This window comes from Peromyscus maniculatus, chromosome 1, assembly GCF_049852395.1.
Source record: "Peromyscus maniculatus bairdii isolate BWxNUB_F1_BW_parent chromosome 1, HU_Pman_BW_mat_3.1, whole genome shotgun sequence".
Taxonomy (NCBI): domain Eukaryota; kingdom Metazoa; phylum Chordata; class Mammalia; order Rodentia; family Cricetidae; genus Peromyscus; species Peromyscus maniculatus.
Genome location: NC_134852.1, coordinates 180,667,163 through 180,688,249, shown reverse-complemented (window position 1 = coordinate 180,688,249; position 21,087 = coordinate 180,667,163). Strand labels below are relative to the sequence as shown.

The following is a 21,087-nucleotide window of genomic DNA, read 5'->3' as shown; positions in this document are numbered from 1 at the left end:
AGTATCCTAGAACCTATGTAAAAGTGTAAATATGGTAGTACACCCCTGTAATGCCAGCACTGGGGAGGCAGAGACATTGGGGATCAGTTAAGTGTAGCTTAGTTGGGGAGCTCGGGGTCAATGTGAGACCTTGTTTAAAAGGAGGCGGAGTGCATTCCTGGGGTTGACACCTGAGGTGGTCATCTGTTTCGCACATGCGTGTGTGCTTATACCTTTCCTCGTTGATCTGCACACATACAAACTTACATACATGTATACACACATCTGCACACAGATGGAGAACGAGAGGAAGCTGGGAAACTCTGGAGGTAGGTTTCAAGGCAGTGTGCTAGAGCAACAATCTAACTATTTTCTATCTTGGGCACAAAATTGGGGGATTTGTCTGCAAGGCTTGAAATCTCAGGGACGCTACCTAGCTGAGCGCACACTTGAGATGAGGAAAGGAGTGGGGCCATTCTTGTCTGCTGTGATCTCTAGGCCGAGAACATGAAAGGCTGCATGTTCCTTCAGGGGCAGCAAGCCTTAAGGAACTTTAGATGAGCAGATAGGCTCGAGCACAAGATCTGACCTTGTCCCAGGCTCCTTGATAAAGTGGCCAGTATTTCTGAACATCAGTGGTTTTTACAGTTCTGAGCCACAACTTCCAAGTTTCATTTCTAGGCCTGTTGAATACTGTACACAGAAAGCCAACTAGAGTCCAGGGCTGAGTAGGACTTGTGCTGTTTTTGTGTGTGAAGAAATAGATGAATGTTTTCCCAACCTTTTCAGCATGACCAATAGGCTCCACTCCTGTCTGTAACTTGGCTGAGTCATTCATGAAGGTTTAAACACAATTTTTAATAAATATGTTGTCATGTTGGGTAAAGGCCTAGTCATTGTTGTGGACATTCATACTTCTTCCCTGATGTCAGTGATCAGAATTAACTTGTGTAAAACTTCTGTCTACCAAGGACTAAAAATATTTTACAGTGGTTACTTTTCAGCAGTAACTGTGGCAAAGGAGAGAAATCTCTCAGTCCACGTGTGACAGAGATTCTTTAGCAAGCTTGACTTTGGTTTGAATGATCAGCTTTGCTTCTAGAATCTTCTCTAGGTAGCTGTTTCTTATCCTCTTGAGAAAATGGTGGTTTCAGCCTTAAAAATAGCCATTCCTGTGGACTGAGTGGCAGGTTATACAAACCAAATGACAAGGAGCTGCTTTCCATTTGGGCATAGTCCACGTCCCCTGTTCCTCTTTGTGTGAGGATGGATTTTCATGGTTTCTTTGCAAAGAACATTCTCCAGTCAGTGTTCATGACTTTTCTGTTTTTCAAAGAAGAGGGCTTTGTGTCTTAAATGATGGCCGTGTGGGACTCAGTCCCAGTAGTGCAGGTAATTAATTCAGGGGTGACGTCACAGGGGATGAGTTCATATTTTCCATTTCAGATTCTTCGTCTCAGGATCTGATGGTTAACTCATATTAAGAACACATTTCAAAAAAAAAAAAAAAACAGGGTCCTGAAAAACTGAGTTGTGTTAATATATATAATATAGTAGATTTTATATATATATTATATATATATATATATTTATATATATTATATATAGCTATTCCATATTTTGGTTTTTCTATCAGGGCATGGCTTCAATCTTGGGATAGATGTCTACACTCTGCAACCAGGAAGATCTAAAAGTAATCCATAAGTATTATTCGTATTGATTTATAGGTAAGGGTGTTTATCTGCATGTATGTTCACCACACGCATCCCTTGGAACTGAGTTACAGACAGTTGTGAGCTGGCCTGTGGGTGCTGGGAACTGAACCCCTCTGAAGAGCAGCCAGTGCTCTTAACCTTTGCACTGTCTCTTCAGACCCCGCTGACAGTCATTTTGATGCTGATGCTCTTGGTTGCTCAATTGCTACTTATCAGCACAAATGATCAATCACTCTCTACTGAGAGGTGATAGATAGCAATGGCTGAAATGTAGCTTTGTATTGTTTGCCCTTAAAAAAATAAAGCTGAGGCAGAGGCAGGAGGATCTGTGAGTTCAAGGCCATCCTGGTCTACAAAGGGAGTTCTAGGACAGCCAGGGCTACATGGAGAAACCCTGTCTCAAAACAAAACAAAGAAAAACCTAAAATGTCAAGCTTCTTCATTTTACACTATTTTGGTATTCCTTTTACCTTGATTTCTAAAATCTGGCTGTACCTACAGCTGCTGTTTGTAGGTGTTTGAGGTCAGCAAAGAGTCCAAATGGTTCGTTCTCTCTCTCTCTCTCTCTCTCTCTCTCTCTCTCTCTCTCTCTCTCTCTCTCTCTCTCTCTTTTTGTTTTTTTGAGACAGGGTTTCTCTGTGTAGTTTTGGTGCCTGTCCTGGATCTCGCTCTGTAGTTCAGGCTGGCTTCGAACTCACAGAGATCCGCCTGGCTCTGCCTTCTGAGTGCTGCGATTAAAGGCGTGTGCCACTTCTGCCCAGCCTTCCAAATTGTTTTCTAACACGAGGTTTTATTTCATTTTATCATGATCCACCATAAAATAGTGTTTATCTTATCCAAAACACACTGTGCATACAGATAGGTACACCTGCAAAGAAATGAAATAGAACAGTTCTTGACCATTATTACTCTTGATGTACTCTGATAGCTGCAAATAGATTGCAGTCTGTTCTATTTATTTTATTAAAAAAAAAAAAGGCTTTCCCTGTTGAGTAACTGATACCATAGGCCTTCGGGGGACTGCTGCTCAGTTTGCAAAACACTGCTTTAGAACGAATACCTCAGTAACTGTAGGCCTAGGAACTCAGCATATCCCAACCTGTGCCGTGCTGAGGCATGGCCAATCCATGACTGCCTGTCCAAACATCCCTGTTGGTGCTGAAATGTTTTTGGTTTCAAGTTCATGCTAATTTCTTATGATGATGATTTTTTTTTTGCATTGATTGACCCTTCTTTCTAAGGCCTCAGCTTTCTAGACCTTTCTGTACTCACTGATGAGTTAATGACTGAGGCAAAGTAATGACACCCTTCTCAGTAATTATTGCTAAATCCAGCGACATTAGGAGGCTGAGAGAGTCCTGGAGATGCACTCAGGTGTGGAAGGTACATTCTGGGGGGAGAACCCTTACCTAGCTCCATTGTCCTTCTACAGCACGGTCTCTGGGAAGATGCTGATTGTCTACCAGCCATCTGGTCTGTAATCAGTGTCCTCGTCACCACAACTACTACCCGGATCTTCAGAATGTTGCTTCTGACTTTCAGCCTGACTGACTAGGATGGGTTCCTGAACTAGTTGGCCGCTCCTGTCTCCTCTTCTTCTGTTAGGCCTTGGCCATGCCCACTGCTCACATTGTGAACGTCATAGTTACAGACTTAAATTTAAAATGCACTGTTAGTTATTTTAGTCCATATGCTTAAGAAAAATTACCTTCCTTTTAGAGGCAATTCATAAATACAAAACTTAGAATAATTACAATATATTGATCATGAATTAGCTTAGAGTTCGAATCCACAGGTACATCGAAGTCGTGGGTTCTGTTGAAGGGGGCCCTAATGCAGGTTATAGTGTCTCTTCTGAGTGGTCTTTGGAAGACTTGAGTGGAATGCCTGCTGGGGACACTCATTTGTCTTATTAATTAGTGCTAAAGTGAAATCTCTGATTTCATCTTACCAGTGAATGTGTTGTTAGACATCGGTACACACTGATGTTCAGAGTAAATGTGGTCATGTGCTTACAGCCTTCATTAGGACTTGCGTGAAAAGATCTTCTTTAAACTTCTTTGAGTTTCTGCTCTAGAGCTCAAGTATGAGTTTCTTTTCGTGAACCTTTTGTGGCTTTGTTGGTTTCAGTGCATATAGTTATGCACCCATACAAAGAACTCTGTTTTGTTGTGGATCCATTCATTCTAATGGAGGACCTTCCAGTTTGGGTCTAGAGAAATGATAGTGTCCACATTCTATGTATTTCCTCCATCATATCCTCCAGCTTCATGGACTCATGTTTGCACTTCCCTCTTGTTGAAATTGCAGACAAGAATCACTCTGATTTATTGGTGACATCTAATATAGCTGTGTTTATATTGTTGCCAATAAAATGACTTACATGATTGGTTTTTGTTTATACAATCTTTACTGAGGAGTCAGTCACCTGTGTTAGAACAAGGTACATTCTGCTTATTAAAATGAACTCTTGGGATATAAGAACATTCAGCTCTATCTGTCCTTGATTAAATTGCAAAATCTGCTTCACACTGTGGCCGTGCATGAGAATACCTTATATTATCCATCAGTAGGTTTTTCATTTCTATATTCTTCTGGCTACAGAAAGCCGTAACAGGAGAAGCCCAGGAGAATAGCACGGGCCTGTTAAACGATGAGGGCCGTGGAGTTGAAATGACAGAGCTTAATGAAACTATACAATCATTAACCCAGACGGGAAAATGAAAAGGGTAACATGTCATAGTTGCCACACACGCACGCATGCACACGAATATACACATGCACACACACACACACACACACACACACACACACACACACACACCGTAAATCGTGCACACATTTACTTATATGCATATACATAAATATGATCATATTCAGGATCAGTTTGCTTCCTGCCCATTATTTGTGCTTCATTAACAGATTTTTTTTGGGGGGGGGGTGCAGGGTAAGAAATGCTCTCAGCATAAGGAATGGAAAATGTAACAGAGGCTAAATGTAGCCTAAGGAAATGAAATGATGTATGAAAATTAATAATTAACTGGCTCATCAGATGAATTATGACTCTAGATGAGTCTATTAATGGTATTTACTAAGAAAGGGCCTTTGGCTGTAAATAGGCACTGTGGAACTTGTTTCTGGAATTTTCTTAACTGGATGAGTTAACATTGCTTTCATTTGTTTAATCTCTCTTAATCCATAAGGAGCAGTGCCTGTAGCCCTGGGAAGAAGGTAGAGTCATGATTTTATGTTTTGATCAAAGTTAGTGCTTTTCCAGAAAAGGAGTGGCATTATTAAATGGTTTTCTACCTTGGTTTCCTTAGGGGTTAGGTCACTTCCTCTCTAACCTGAATTATAGGAGTGTGTTTTAAGAGGTTGAAAGTTCTCAAAAGGAAAGATTTAGTAACTCATTAGCAGAGTGAACATTTTCATTGTGAGACCCAATGGGGTATAAAAATCTAAATATGGCAAAGTGTCACATGGGAAAAACCTGAGATTTATATTTTTGGATTCTCTTTGCTTTTTCCTTTAAAAATTCTTTGTTCATTTTTCTTTTTTTGTTGGTAGTCTTGAGTAGAGGGGTTGGACATAAGACAGAGGAGAAACTGGTGAGAGTTTTTAAATAAAAAGAGGGGGCCAGAGAGATGGCTCACTGGTTAAAAGCAATGACTACTCTTGTAGAGGACCCAGGTTCAGTTCCCAGCACCCACATGGCAGCTCCCAACTACCTGTGTCTCCAGTTTCAGTGGACTTGACATCCTCTTCTGGGATCTGTGGGCACCAGTGCAAATACAACACTAAGACATATAAAATATAAGTAGATACATCTTTGTTAAAAAGAGGTTCTTTCAGTGGAGTTTTCCTGGTTAAGTTTAGGATACTACTAGCTGTGATTTTTTTTTTCTTAGCAGAATATGATTTAGTGCTGTATTTCATTGTTGGTTAGTGCTGTCTTTGGGCATGGTGTTGGGGAGGGAGAGGGGAGGGGGAGGGAGGCCCTGCCCGCCCGCCTGCCCACCATTGTTTAATTGAGTTGGTAGAGAGTGCCACTGTTTTTCCTTCTCTGTCCACGCAATTCCTCTAGCTTTAATTGATAAAGAAATAGATGCTGCATCTCAATTTGTTGTTATAGTACGTGAGTGTTTTAAAAATAGTACTCCTTATCTAGAGTATTAGAAAAACCCGAATATCAAGAGACTCTGGTGAATTCATTTGTTTTCCCCAGGCGTTTATGGATGGAGAACTGAGTCCAGGGAGCTGGTGACTTAGGTCTCGGCTCCTTGGCTTCTCCAATACTTCCCACTGATGCTTGAACACATGTCTTTCCTAAAACCACGTGCTTCTTCGCTCCTGCTTTATTATCCAGTGGACTTGAAATGGTATTTGATCAGTGGCTTAGCTCAGAAGTATATAAAAATGTTACACTGTGAGAAAACTAAAGTGATTTCTAGGTACTAGTATCAAATGCTTGAAAGATTTGTTGACATAATTCATGTGAAAACTTTAATTTTAGGCATATTTCCATATACAGTTTCTTTCTTTACATCTTATGTCTTTTTTCCCTCATGTAGTTTCTATCTTTTCTTTTTTCCATCTCATGGGTGGTTTTGCTTAACTTACATGCTATTCACCTATTTTTTTCTGTATTAATCACTTCATTTTTCTGATTTTTTTTCAGTTATAAAATTTAAGTATATTTTGTTGCCTTTTTAAAACCTGTTTCAAACAGGAGTGCAGTTTATAAAAAAAAAAAGCAAAATAAATATTCCTGTATGAAATGTCAGTATGAGTACATGATGCTTAATTCTAGTTCTGGTTCTTCTCATTCCTTTCTTGTGGACCTAATGCTGGAATACTTGGTGATGTGGTTTTGATACAGATTTTGATGAGAACTACTTATATATGATGCCGGTGCAAAAATGGCTCCTTAAAAAAAAAAAAACGGAAATGATCACAGTCAACAAATCTGCAGACTCTTGCCACTTGGATATGGTTTAACTGACTACAGTCATTTTGGACTGTTCTTCATTTTCAAAAATTTGCCAACATGGCATATTTATTTGCTTTTTTTCCCCCTTTTGATGGATAGTGAATAAATGCTTCCTTGGAAAGTTCAGAGTGCTCAGAAACCACTATTTTATGAATGAGTGGAGACTGGATCATGATTCTGATTCTTGCTCAAGATCAGCCAGTCAAGATGAAGAGAGTGGTTGGTAATACAGCAGATGTGCACATAACAGACAGTGTGTGGGGCATTTTCCACAGTCAAAGAAGAACAGACTCGGGACCACTTTGTAGCAAGCTCTAGTCTTACTGTTTTGTAAAGGAACTTCAGTGATGCAGGTTTGGATAACTTAGACTCGTCTTTCCATGGGACCTGTGGTGGCAGGAGAGTAGGAGTGGTAGCTGTATGACAGAGAGAGTTCTTGTCCATTAAGATTGGCAGCTAGATGTCATCAAAGGATGGGATTCTTGGCAAAGCAGAGGAATAAAGAGTACATTCTGAATTTTACATTTGAATTACATTCAGAGCACCTCAACATAGGCATGCATGGTAATTTTATGGAAAGCACAGTGAACATTTAAGTATTTTTTGTTTCCTAAAATGGTGAAAGGAAACAATGTCCTTGAAACAGTTTTCATTCCTTGGTAGCCTTCCCATGATGACTGGTGCAGTCATTCCTTTTGCGTCCTTTGGAGTTGAGTTGAAAATATTTGTTCAAGACCTCAAATGGATCCTCCAGGGAAAAAGAAATCCCAAGACTTATCCTATTGAGGACATATGGATATTATTGACTTGTTCTCAGTCTTCATTTCCTGTGTTTATTCAGCCGTGGCTGCTTCCTATGACTATCTTGTCTGTCTACAAGACACATTGTGGCTGTTGCAGACATTTTCAGTAGAGGCACTATGGTGTCACTTGGCCACCTCCTTAGACCTACTCTGGGGAGGGAGTTGTTAGTGGGGGGAAGAGCCTTCCTTAGTTTTAGACCTAGGGAGTGTTGATGTCATCACATACAAGTAGAAAATGGCATTTGGTGGACACATTGGTAATTTTTTTTCTGGTCCCGTCGGAGGCTTCCTGACAGTATGGTATATACAGTAATAGAGTAGGGCTTTCTGTGAATATACTGGCACCCACCTTTAAGAGCTCCTCTTCTCCTGTGTTTTCCAGGAGGTATTGTTTATAGCTCTCTCCTCTCCCAGAACTTCTCAATGGAAGGTGGAGTATTGTGGCATTGAGTCTATTTCTAGATCCATAACTCAGAATCAATATGAATCTAAGGTCTTGATGCTATTGTAAGTATTTAAATGTAAGGATCTATGAAAATTAATAGTCTCATGCCTAGAGTTTTGATCTACTGCAAATCTGGGCACTATGAAAATACTCCTCAGATTGAACATCATGTTAGCTTTGTATTTGTTGATTGGGAACTTCGGAAGTTTAGTGTCGCAGCTCCCAGAGGCTGGTGTTCTGGCTTTCCAAAGACACACTGTAGGGAAAATGCAGTGTATGGGCCAATCCTTTGGGAGTAGAGTAAGTTACATTTTGTAAGCCGTCTTCAGTAGACTGGTGGTAGCTGCTGAGTACCATATTGAGAAGGGCACAGTGACAAACAGAACAATGCACTGACCCATAATACATGCTTCCTATGAAAGCAGAAGTGGAGAGTCCTTGCCAAGGAGCTGTGTGTTTTATGATCTTATTCTACATAAGGGGCCGGTTTGCCAAGTGATTTTTTGTTGTTGTTGTTTTTGTTGTTGTTGTTGTTGTTGTGGTGGTGGTGATGTGTGAATGCTGTACAAGTTGAAAAATTGCTGTGTCTTATTTTCAGCTTTACCTTTCCCAACACCTGTATTTGCTTTTGTTTTAAACAGACTTATCTCCTATCCCATGGATAAATTACTTGAGTTGCCCTGAAAGAATCAGTCGTGCCATTGGATCTTGACCGTCTTGGCCTTAGGGCTTTCACAATGAATGGAAGGTCATGTGACATGAGTCTCCATCGGACAGCAAGAACCCCACAGGGGCCTGGGTTGCTCAGTGGTCAACATATTCCTCCCATCAGAGCCCACTCAGGCCCTCCGGGCCCCTCGTCCTGTGCCAGCACACCCAGCCCCACTTTTGGAAATCTAGCTAACAACCTCCATCTCAAGATGTCCTCCGGAGCAGGGATGGCTCCTCAGAGCAACATGGCCATGAGTCCCATCCATCTGCCTGCCCTGAGCCCCAGGAGACAGTTACTCACCAATGGGAAGCCTCAGTTTCAGGCCACTCAGACGGGTGGCATGGCACCATCACTTACTGTAAAACCCAAACATCAAGAATTTGGAGACCCCTTTTCTTCAAATCCCGAGAAAGGTAGGATTGTCATTTTGGAATCTTTTAAAAATGGGAATGTTTTATCTCATGTCTGTTCACTGTCCGTGAATTCTATAGAAAATATATGTAATTTAACATCAAAGTCAAAGTTCACAGTCTCATGCTTGGTAAGGGGTTGGGTGTGTACTTGTGTCTGTGTGTATAAGTGCTAAATACAAATGTGTGACACCTCGGAACGTGAAGCAGAGGAGAAGGTACAGCAGAAAGATCAGCTCAAAAGGGAGATGGTGAGGCAGGTGATGGAGGGGGACAGGAGCAAGGTGACGAATCTGTCTTCTGCATACATGTGGCTCTGTCCTGGTTTAGAGGGTGGAGTGGATTCTACAGACCATGGAGGACAAGTCTGAACCAGAACCACTGCTGGTGTTAGAAGTACTGGAAGAAAAGCTGTGCTTAGAAGGAAAATGGTTAAAAGAGAGACACTGTAATAACCAGTAAAAGGAGGAGTCAGTAAATACAAATAAGGAGATGAAGAGTGAAATCAGTACAGGGAATAATTCATAATCCATTCCCCCTTAACGCTGGGGATTGAAACCGTGGCCTTAGAGAAGCATGCTAGGCAACCGCTCCACCAGTGAGCCCCGACTCCAACAAGAATGACAAACATGTATCTAAAATTTGTGAGGGACTAGAAACCTTAGTTAATTTGAAACACAACATGTGGTTTTAGTCTAGTAGTGATTGGGTGGGTTACCATGTATTTCAAATTAAAGAGTAGTTGTGAGGACTAACAAAGTATTTGCACGACACTCTCTCTAGCAATTGGTGTGGACTTAATGAATGTATGTTGCAGATGGTGTGTGTGTTTAGGCCAGGAAGAAAAAGAGCCCGACTCCTCCATGGCTACAGCGTTTTATGTGCAATAGCACTCTGTATGTTCCTTAAGGTACTTTAGCATGTAGTATTGAAATGTTTGTATTTAAAGTGCTTATACTGCTCAGTAGAGTTACTAACAGGCTACTGAATGGCCACATACCCTGTTATTAAGGTGAATAATGATTAATAACAGACATGTAGCCAAAGACTTGTTTGTCTTGGTGTCTGTGTATTTTGGTGCATGGAGTTTTTGGCATAAGTGAAGAGATTAAAAAAAAAAAAAAACAACCCAAACCAACAAAAATCTAAAAACCCTACAACAGTAAGCATACATGTAGCTTTTCTATTTCTCTTATACTTTCTTATTATTGCTTTCCCTATTAATTTACATTTAGTCTAGTTTCTGTTTGGAGTAGTGTACTCTCCTAGAGGTACTGGTATTTATGTTCAGGTAAGGTTTCCCTGGGGGTCCTTTCCAGACCAGTCTGTAACTCTTAGACCACTGCCTCGTGGGGTTGAGTGCTGTTTCTTTCTATCAAATGCTTCTGCTGGGTTTTAGAGGCATTGCCCCAGCGACACCCCTCACCTCATCTTGACCAGTGAGCCGCAGCTTGCTTTTAGAGGCCCTTGTGTTTGTCCACGTGACTGATAGTGGTAATGGTGATGATGTGCATAACCTGCATTTCTCATATCGTGTATGCATCAGGCTGCATGTGGGAATGCCTTCTGAAATAGAGTCAGCGATTGCTCGCAACAGCTCAGGGTATGTCATGTACTTGATTTAACTGACGAAGGTCCCAAAAGAACAAACTCTTTGGGGACACTAACTAAGAAAGAGTTCAGGAATGGTACTTTGATAGAAGCCATAACTATAATCCTGGTTGACAATGTGCTTCAGGAACTTAGGTTAAAGGAGCCTAACCGAGTGAGTCATCAGGGCCAGCTTACCTTGTAATGCATGTCGAGCAAGTGCTGCCTCCCAGTTCTTCCCCTGAGGCTTGCTGGCTCTTAGCTAGTAGACAGTGCCAGGCTTCCTGTCAACATGCTTGTAGCATGAGTTCTCACAGATAAGGAGCTGGGGACAATCTGAAGTGATTCCTCTCAGCCATGCAGCTTGGATACCATCAGTGGTCTTGGTGAGGCCAGAAGTGGTTTAATTGTTCCTTGTAGATCTTGTCAGAATTCATAAATCAAGCCAACAACCAATGGTCTGGGATTGTGTAAACTCCATCTGATCATTTATTCAACAAATACTTACTGAACTTATATTGTGGGGAATATAAGCCATTGTTCTGGAAGACTTGTATATAAAATGCAGCCTTCCCCTCAGGGTGTTTGAGAATTTAGACAAATATACTGGTAGTTACAAAGCACAGTGAGGACTCTGAGAGGGATACACTCAGAGTAGTGTGTCAGTCTTTGTGTGGATGAGTATGTGTGTGTGCATGTGCAGGCAGGGGTGGAGTCAGAGGTCAGTGCTGGTCTTTTCCTCAGTTATTCTCCGTTTTCTTTTTTTAAGACAGGGTCTCTCACCACTGAATATGGAACTCCCTTGCTTTGCTGGAAAGGTTGATCAGCATACTCCAGGGATCCCATCTTTGCTTCCCCAGCTCTGGGGTTACACACGTTTCGTTACTCCTGGCATTTAGGTGGGTGCTGGGGAATCCAAACTCAAGTCCCCACACTTGCACAGCTAGCGTTTAACCAACTGAACTGTCTCTTGAGCTCCATCTATCAGCTTCTGAGAGGGCTCCGTGGCCTCGTGACACGGGGATCAAGGAGGACAGTAGGACATCTAGGCACACATTTGGAAAATGAGGTGCTAGCCTCATAACTCGACTCAGTGTACGAGAGTGTATGAGTGTGTTCATGCACGAGCTGGCATGGCATGTGTGCACGTGGGGGAGCTTTCTAGCATTTGTTTTGGGTAGGGAGAGAAACACAATCCAAGCCTAGAGGGATGAGATTTCTGCCTGGCTCTACATGACTTGGAGGTGTAGAGTTTTTATAAGAGCTGATGCTGGAAGACAGTAAACAATGCAACATATGAAGTCTTGAGGGACTCACCAAGAAGTGTAGATGGGCGAGGCTGCTTTGACCCTGGGGCAGCATGTAACTCGGGGAATACCAGTCGAGGCTTCCAGAAACAGCTTGAGAATGTATATATGAGAGAGAGAGAGAGAGAGAGAGAGAGAGAGAGAGAGAGAGAGAGAGAGAGAGAAGGAGGAGGAGGAGGAGGAGGAGGAGGAGGAGGAGGAGGAGGAGGAGGAGAGGGAGGGGAGGGGAGGGGAGGGGAGGGGAGGGGAGGGGAGGGGAGGGGAGGGGAGGGGAGGGGAGGGGAGGGGAGGGGAGAGAATGAATAGAAATAAAGAATCTTATTATTAGAAGTTTGCTAATGAAATTGTGGTGGCCCAGGACAGTGTATGATTTAATTCCAGTCAGAGCTGAGGGCCTGAGAACCAGAAGAGCTAATGGTAGAGTTTGTGTCCAAAGACCAGCAGGCTCCAGACTCAGGAAGAGCCAGTATTTCAGAGTGAGTGCAAAGGCAAGAAGAAGAAACCAGTGTTCCAGTTCAAGAGCAACTAGGTAGGAAAGGGCTGCCCCTCGTGTAGGGAAAGAAGCTTTTGCTCTGGTTAGACTTTAGTCTCTCATCACCAAGGAGGGCAATGCCCTTCCCCAGTCTGCTGATGTAAATGTCAGTCTCATCCAGAAACACCCCAACATGAACACCAGGAATAATGTCTCACCAAACATTTGAGTACCTTGCAATTCAGGCAGTTCACACAAAATTCACCACAGTAGGGCCTCATTGCTTGGGGATGGTGTATAATTTACACAGTAATAAGAAGAGCCTTTTCTGAGTCCGAGCTTGATTGCACTGACTCTCGGACTGTATCCAGAGAACTTAGGTTCTTGAGGATGTTGCAGAGGCACACTGGTGGGAAGTGTAGATTTGACAGTGTTATATCTGTTGTTTAAGGATTACATTCCACTATCCTGGAAAAACAGATAACAGTGGCTTCAGCATCCTATAGTGTGGGTTCCAAATGGTACCTCAAGGTTACTGGGGTACCACAGTGAACTTAAAGAGTCCTAAGACACTTAAAAACTTGAAGGAATCAGAGAGATACCCAGCATTCTTTGCTCATCAGGTAAACTTCTTGCTAGTGGAGATGGACACTTTCCACAGTAAATTTCATTACATTCCTTTTGGTGATGTTTGTGAAGCTACAGTCTCAGGGAAAGCAAGCACTTTTTATTGCTGTTCCTGAAAGGATTACTCACCATAGCCAGAAGGTAGATGCACAAGTGTCCATCACGAGATGAGCGTGTAGACATAATATGATGATACATGTATACTCAACTTGAAAAGGAAGGAAATTCTGGCACATCCTATAACAGATAAACCTTGAGTAAACTGTGCTGAATCCAATATATCAGCTTCAAAAACATGCATTTTATGAGTCCTCTTGTATAAGGACTTGGAATAGTGAAGTTTATAGAGACAGTGGTGGTTGCTAAGAGCTTGGGCAACAGGAAGGAGAAGCTAGTACTCAGTCGGTACAGAGATCTGGTTTGAGGTAAGAAAGTTTTGGAGTTTGGTGGGTAGCTTGTTTTTTAATTTTTAAGGTAATTTAATAATTTAACATTTGGGGTTTTCTTTGAGAGAGTCTCAAAGACTGAACCTGCACTCACTTTGTAGCCTAGGCTGGCCTTGACATGTGAGGCAATTACCCATCTCTGCCTTCTGAGTAGCTATTTTACTACAATTTTAGGTGACATGTAAATGTGAACAGGCCATGAGCATGGTGGGATCTGCCTTTTTTTTAAGGTTTGGGAAGTGGTAGGGTATACCACGGGAGCATATATCCCTCCTGAAACGGTGCCTGTTGAATCAAACAGATAGGCTGTTTTTCCTTTAATTTATGAATATTACTTTTTAAAGCAGCTAATAAGTTGCTAGTACACACACGCTGTTAAGTGTTGACACTCGATTCCTTAATAAATGTGGCTGTTAGGTGTTTCTTGGGCCTGAGGGCACGATAAAAACACAGAGACACTTGGCCGGCCTCTTGGAGTGTCCAGGGCTTGTCATGAGGCCATTTTTCTTAGGGGTCAGTGTTGGCTACTCAGGTCTGCTCTCTGAGGTCCGGGACCATACAGTGTTCCTCTTGGCTGCACTGTGGCCGCCTCAGTCCAGCTCTGACCAGAATCTGCCTTCTGAGAAGCGGGGGGAGGAAGGATAAACGGCAGAAAGAGAAAAGGATAATTTCCCTCGATTCTGTACCCTTTTAAACAGCTTCCTGGGAGCGTCCTATCCTGTCATCTCTACTTCAGTTAGCCAGTCTTTTGATCAACTGATTCTTAATGAGAAGACTCATGGTTTGGCCTCAGTGGTCTCAGTGTTCGATCCTTTTTTTTTCTTTTTCTTTTTTTTTTTTTTTGGCTTTACATTATTTTGTGTGGTGTTCTATGGTAACTAAACAACTAGTTAATTATTATTACTTTTGTGAGACAAGGTTTCACTGTATAGCCTTGGATGGCTTGGAACTCAGTATGTAGACTAGACAGGCCTTGAACTTAGTGATCCTCCTGCCTCAGCATACCAGAGAGCTGAGCTTACAGAGAAGTGCCACTAAGCCTAGATTAATGGGTTTGACTTCTCAGCATTTTGCCACAGTTATCTTTTTCAAATATTTTGAACTACTTGGAAATAAGTGACAGACACTGTGACATTTCATCTTAAAATTGGCATTCTTCATGTATATACACAAAATACATGTTAATCATAACCAAGGAAGTTAACTCAGACAACAGACTCACTTACATATAATTATGTCTTAGTGTGTATTCCATAATTTATTTTATTCATACATTATTTTCTCTCTCTACTTACAATCCAAGTGCCCTTTCTCACTGGTTTTTAATTTAGATAGCTCTAATCCAGTTTGAGTGTATTATATATGGCTATCACAGTATCTCAGGTTCCTTTTTTTTAGTCTCCCCAGTTCTCCCTACACCACCACCCCCTCATGCATTTTACATTTGTGCTGGGTTCAGTTTAGCTGTCTCTTGGCTCACACTTGTTCGGCCGACCATTTCTTCACCACCTGACTCAGGTTTGAATCCCCTGAGCTCACTGCAGCCACTTTGGCTGACATGGTGAGCCCCAGGTTCAGAAAGAGGGGCTCTGTCTCAGAAATAAGGTGGAGAAGGATTAGCAGATGACCAGTGTTTACCTCTGGACTCCACACCTATGTGCACAAATGCACACCTCCCGTATGTGTGTGCACACACACACACCCAAATTAAAAAGAAGAATATGGAATAGGTGATTGGTGTGTGGCCCACAGCATTAATTATACCAGGAAACATCAGGTGCTCTTTGTCCTAGGATTTACCTGGTGAACATCATTTCGTCACACGTTTCCCGTCAAAGTTAGTCAATGACGTCACATTCATGAGCCTCTCCGAGCTAACCCTCTGGTCGGTACCTGAGTCAGGTTCTCTTTGTTGAGTGTGATGATGCTTTCTGATTTTGTCAGTCCTTGTCTGGTTATTAGCTGGTGTCTTACTTTCAGCAATACAGCGACGAAATACGTGCTAAATGCAGGACAGAAGAGGGGAAGGATTTGTCTAGTCACAGTTCAAGGGACTTCTGTCTAGCCTAGTGAGGCCTGATGGCAGAAGCAGCTCGGTCATGTCTGTAGGAGTGTATGGCTCCTTGCACAGCAGGCAGGCCATGAGGCAGAGGTTCTGACCAGAGCTTAGAGCTGGGTATAACCTCCCCTCTCTGCTTTTTGTGCCCAGTGTCTGTCAGCCTGGCAGTTGTGTCCTGATTATTATTACCCCCCCCCCAAAGAATGCCCCTAGCTGGGGCAGAAGTGTGAACACACGGCCTGTGGGGAGATTTTTGGATTCAGACCACAGCAGCTGTCAAGAGGAGCTTCCCCTCATCTCTTTAGGATCACTGTAGACTCACTTAGGGACTCTTTTTCAAAAATGGTTCTCAGTGACTCATTACTGTCATAATTCTTCCTGATGCTCCAGTGAACCCAAATATGGCCAGAGGAACCCACTTGAAGTCAGTTCCTGTGCCCTTTACCATGTTCCCATTAAGTACTTCCTGTTTTCAGACGTAGCAAGATGTTTTCACCTCGCTTGGACTTCCCTGCCCTAGACCTAAAACCACTCACTTTCACCCAAATTGCCAGTCTCTTTTAGGGGGGCATGCTTGGAGAGCTGTGCGAAAGGGTATCCTTACTGCCTCTGGGATGCCATCACTTCCAAACCTTGCCCGCGGTTAGAGTTGGGGAAAGCATTGGAAAAAGAGCTGCCTTTAAAACACATCACTGTGCTCTTGTTCATTGCAGGTCAGAGAGAGCCTGGGTCACAGGCATCAGTGTGTCTTCTCTGTTCTGTCCTAGGTAACGGAAGGGGTTCTGGCTTATCAGTTGAGAGATTGTAGAAGTTAGTTTTCAAGTTCATTGCTTACACCATGTCGGTTGTTTTTTTTTTTTTTTTTTGGTTTTTCGAGACAGGGTTTCTCTGTGTAGTTTTGGTACCTGTCCTGCATCTCACGCTGTAGACCAGGCTGGCCTCGAACTCACAGAGATCCTCCTGCCTCTGCCTCCCGAGTACTGGGATCACCCGGCCCATGTCCGTTTTTAATGTGCAGAGGTGAGCCTTCCTCTGTTGTCTGCACTTCAGGAGGCAGCATGGGAGGGAGACGTTGTGTGTAGGGCAGCTCCCTGGCCTGGCTGGGGCTTGTCAATGTGGAGCCCCACTTAACGGAGCAGCCCTGAGAGTATTTCCATGCCGCCTGGTCCAGCAGAACTCACTGTAATTAGACTTGTAGAAACTCATTTTTCAAAGCATTTGGGAAATCAGTTTTATGATCCCCACTTTAAGCACATTTGACATGACTATTTAAATATTTAAGACATTTCTGCATGTGTAGTGCCCCGAGGACTGTATAATTGGGAAGATTTTCATTATAAAGGTTTTTATTTTACCTCAGGCCCTCTGACATTTCTTGTTGGGCTTGGCTGTCCTTGGAGACAAAAGGAGTTAGTTATTCATTAGCATTTGTGGGTTATTCATTATTGTTGGTTAGAGAAAAACAGAATAATATCAACAAAGAACACCAAACTAATTGGGATTTTAAAACTCTTTTGTGTCACTTAAGGCTGGTGTCTCTTGTAAAGACCTGGTTCAGGGAAGATAATGTATTATTTGAACCTGGGAGGGCTAACACTTAATGTACATAAAATAACACATCACTTTTAAAATTTTTATTTTTTATTTTTTTTAGTGCTTGTTGGCTGCTTTCATTGGTCAGAGTCTGGAGTTCAGGTTAGGGATTGATTCCTGGGTGGGTTAGCTAGCTTGTTTTCCTCCCCCTGCCCCATGACCAAGTTTACAAGATTGCCACTGATTTAAAATGTTACTTCTCTGTCTTATGCCTCCACTCTATTTTGAAAAACAAGAGACAACAAAAACAAACTGTTACCGGCCCCCAGGGCCTCTGGGTGGAATGTAGCCCTACTAGAAACAGAGTAGCAATATGGGACCTCCTTATTTGGAAAAAATACAGTTAAAAAGAGCAAAACACTTGCTTTTTTTTCCCCTTCACTTATGCTTTTTAATCATTTATATTTCCTTGCTCTTCCAATGTGGCTTCCTGTAGAATTAGAGCAAATAAAGTTAATATTCCATAAAAGCCTCCCAAAATAACCAAATCGACCAGAGACTAAAGGCATTATTCCAGTTGAGGTGGCCAGAGTTTGCATTTCGTCTGGCCAGCCAGGCAGGTGAAGCACAATGTTTACTTTTGTTTACTCCCTGGGCTACACAGGGGATACTTTGTGTGATTTATTGATGCTGGGTGTAAATCAAATTGATGATGAATTTCCAAGTATTACTGAATGGCAGGTACGATTTGTTCCAGTTCAGAAAAGTGCTTTGTCAGGCTTGTAGCATTCCACACGGAAAAGAATCCAGTATCCCGTGAATAACCTTCTTCTGGTGTAGTGCTGTAGGACAGTGAACTGAACCAGAAGGGGAACCAGTCACCTTCAGCACTTTGAAAGGCTGTTTGCTCTCAGAACTATGTGGGGTTTCCTCTCTTAATACATAATAGAGCATTAGGCAAGATGGAGAAAGAAAGCAGCGTTTAGCCTCGGTGGGAGACCGTAGTGTGCCAGAGCCCGTTAGACCTGGAGACCCGGGCCAGCCAATGTGTTAGGGCTGATGCTAACTTCAGTTTAGAAGTGTGTAGTGTGCTGCTGAGGGAGCTGAGACCACTCACCTAATTCACATAGGGGTGAGAGTCAGAGCTGATGTCTCACGCAAGCCTATCTTCCTCCAGGATGTGTGCCTTCAGTGTGTTTGGGCAACTCCAGGAGCCTTGAGAAACACTGATGGGGCATTTTTGCCTAAACATTTTTACCTAGATCATGCTCTGAGGGCCACACATCCACTGACATTTGGGCAATAGAAATTGGTCTTGATGGGGTAAAATCAACACAAAATTGGTGGATGGGTATTGGAAGTGGATCTGGGAAGAGTTGGGGAGAGGGAGAGGTGGTATGATCAAAAATACGTGAAGATAATTGATCTTGGGGAATCTGGGGCTGATATGTAAAATTAAATTAATTGTAAAATAAAAATATTTAAAAACGAACCTTTGGCATGCTTATTGCCAGGCCCTGTAGTAACTGTCAGCGATCCTCTTGTGTCTGTATCACACCCTCACTACTTCCCATGATTCTCAAGAAAAATCAATAATATTATATACTTACTACTCCTAGCTAAAATACATATATATGTATATATAATATCTTAACTCAACTCTAAGGAAACTACAAAAGCAATACAACTTACGATAAAGATACTGATATCAATATGAAAATGATCCAATATAGCTCCACTTCAAATGGAAAGAAGCCACGAGAGAAGCCAAAAGTATAATTAGCTGAAATTCTGTTGATCCACATAGGGTATATTGTTGACTCAGATATCTTGTTTGCTTCCAACAATATGGTGTATGCAATGATGGCATATTTCTATACAAATAGTGATGAGTCCTCCCTTGATTGACATTATAACTTTGTAGGTAATTTAGCATAAACAAGAGTCATGAAAAAACTGGACTGAAGGTCTAAATGCAGGCAAGACTTGAAGGGTGACAGGCTTTGTCATATGACATATGTAGACGGCACTACACTGACAGCTTGCTAAGCGGCCACCTCATGTCTTAGGTGGAAGAAGTGAAAAGAGACACCAGGAAGGTATCCCCTTGTCTGACCCAAAGACATTTTTGTTGACCATGCTTCAGGTGAAGGTCTCGAGTTGCCCTCTGTCAAATTTAGTAGAAGTGGGTGATTTTGTGTAGTGTGGGAAAGCTTGGAGTACATGCTGGGGTGTTTCCAGGACTCTGAGGAGGACCTCACTGTAGTTTTTAGTATAGACAATCGAACGGTGGATGTTTCTAGAACAGTTGAATGTCTGAAAAAGCACAGGAGAGCTCTGAGGTTAGTAGGGTGGGAAGCACTACCACCCGAGGGCTGGAGGCTGGAAAGGAAGAGGGCACACGTTTCCAGGATCCAGAGTCTTCCCACCATGGTTCAGCTGGTCATGGTGTCTCTGAGGACTGGAAAGAATTGCCCGTCCAGTGACAGTTCTAGACTCAAAATAGTAATTATGGGGCTCCAGCTATCTGTGGGCATAACTGCCAGTCCTGGAATATTCTGTAGGGTTGTTAAATCAATAACTGTATTCCAAAAAGAAGTCAGTCAGGGTTACGTGGGACCTCTTCTTACTTTTTGTTCTGGTTCTTAAATTGACTGGAGTGATAGGGTGTTAGGTCTAGGTGAAATCACTGAACCACATTATGGAATTCCTTGCAAAAATGTTTGAAGTGTTTGGAACAAGTCCAAAGAAATAAAGCAAGGCAGGACCACAACTTCCTTTTCCACGTTTTCTTTGTAGTTTTAACCAGATTTTTAAAGAATAATGACAGTTAAGACATAACATTATATGGTGCATATTGCTATATATTCTAGATACTTTATATTATTACATCTAAGCTGCTTCAAAACGCAATGAGGTGGGGACCATTGGGCACATTGTTGTTATTGTTTTTCCTGTTTTATAGATGAGGAAACTAAGATCTGTTTGCACCATTTCTTCACCCTCACAGCTAGGGAGGGACAGAACCAGGACCCAAGCCCATCACTTGGCTCTGGGTGATTAAGCAGATATCATATGTGTATGTGTGTGTGCACACACGTGTTGTGTGATTGAAACTTTTCTTTGAGAGATGAAGCACACCCATCTACTCACCCCAGATACGGAACCCATGACAGATGAAAGCGGGGATACCACCAAAGTCCAACTTGGCAAACTAGTGAGTTTTATTGGAGTTACAGGAAGATGGGTGAGGGGATATTTGCAGGAGCAGAAATCACTCAAAGACAACTGCATCACCAAGACTCACCCCAGCAAAACTGGGAACTCGGAGCACACCACTCAGCCTGCAGGCAGCTCAGCAGGTTAAAGTACTCTTTCCACGTGCCTCAGTTGGTCTGAATCTTTTCCAGGTAGCCCTTCCTGTCTGAGAGTCATCTTTGCAGCCAGATTGTGCTTGCTTTGGCAGGGAGGGACTAGTGAATTTGGTTAGTTTCAAGGAATTCTTGAAGCTATATTTATTTGTTTGTTTATTTTTTATTAAGAAATTTTCTACTCTCTCTACAGATACAGATACAGATGCTAGGGTAACCCACAGATCCCACCTCCTCCTATCTCCCAGCCCTCCCTCACAAGCCACCCCACATCCCCACATCCCCACATCCCCCAAATCAAGGTCTCCCATGGGGAGTCATCAGAGCCAGGCACACTGAGCCTAGGCAGGTCCAAGCCCCTTCCCACTGTACCAAGGCTGCGCAAGGTGCCACGCTATTTTTTTTTTTTTGTTGTTGTTGTTTACATCCCTGCTTAAGGGGCTGCCCTGCGGGAAGGAACATTTTAATCTCCGAGGAGAGACCATGATATAACAACACCCTACCCCTTCCTCTGTCTTACATCCTTGCCACCCCTTTTCCATAATGATCATTGAGCCTTGGAGGGGGCATAGATGGCTACCTATGGCTAAGAAACAGGCCACCATGTCACTTGTATAGGAGTGTCCCC

General features: G+C 42.6%; 1 protein-coding gene across 5 annotated transcripts in view; it reads left to right on the top strand.

Annotated features, from left to right (window-relative positions):
• The window catches only part of Glis3 (GLIS family zinc finger 3), a 447,159-nt gene that overhangs the window by 13,911 nt on the left and 412,161 nt on the right, over window positions 1-21,087 (top strand). For 4 of the 5 annotated variants that reach the window (XM_076561823.1, XM_006987450.4, XM_076561816.1 and 1 more), the window contains exon 2: window positions 8,574-9,057. In XM_076561823.1, the coding sequence (XP_076417938.1) occupies window positions 8,670-9,057 (388 nt within the window). In that variant the 5' untranslated portion in view covers window positions 8,574-8,669. Of the gene's footprint in view, window positions 1-8,573; window positions 9,058-21,087 lie in introns of those variants that run through there. The other variant, XM_042262329.2, reaches the window with a different exon arrangement.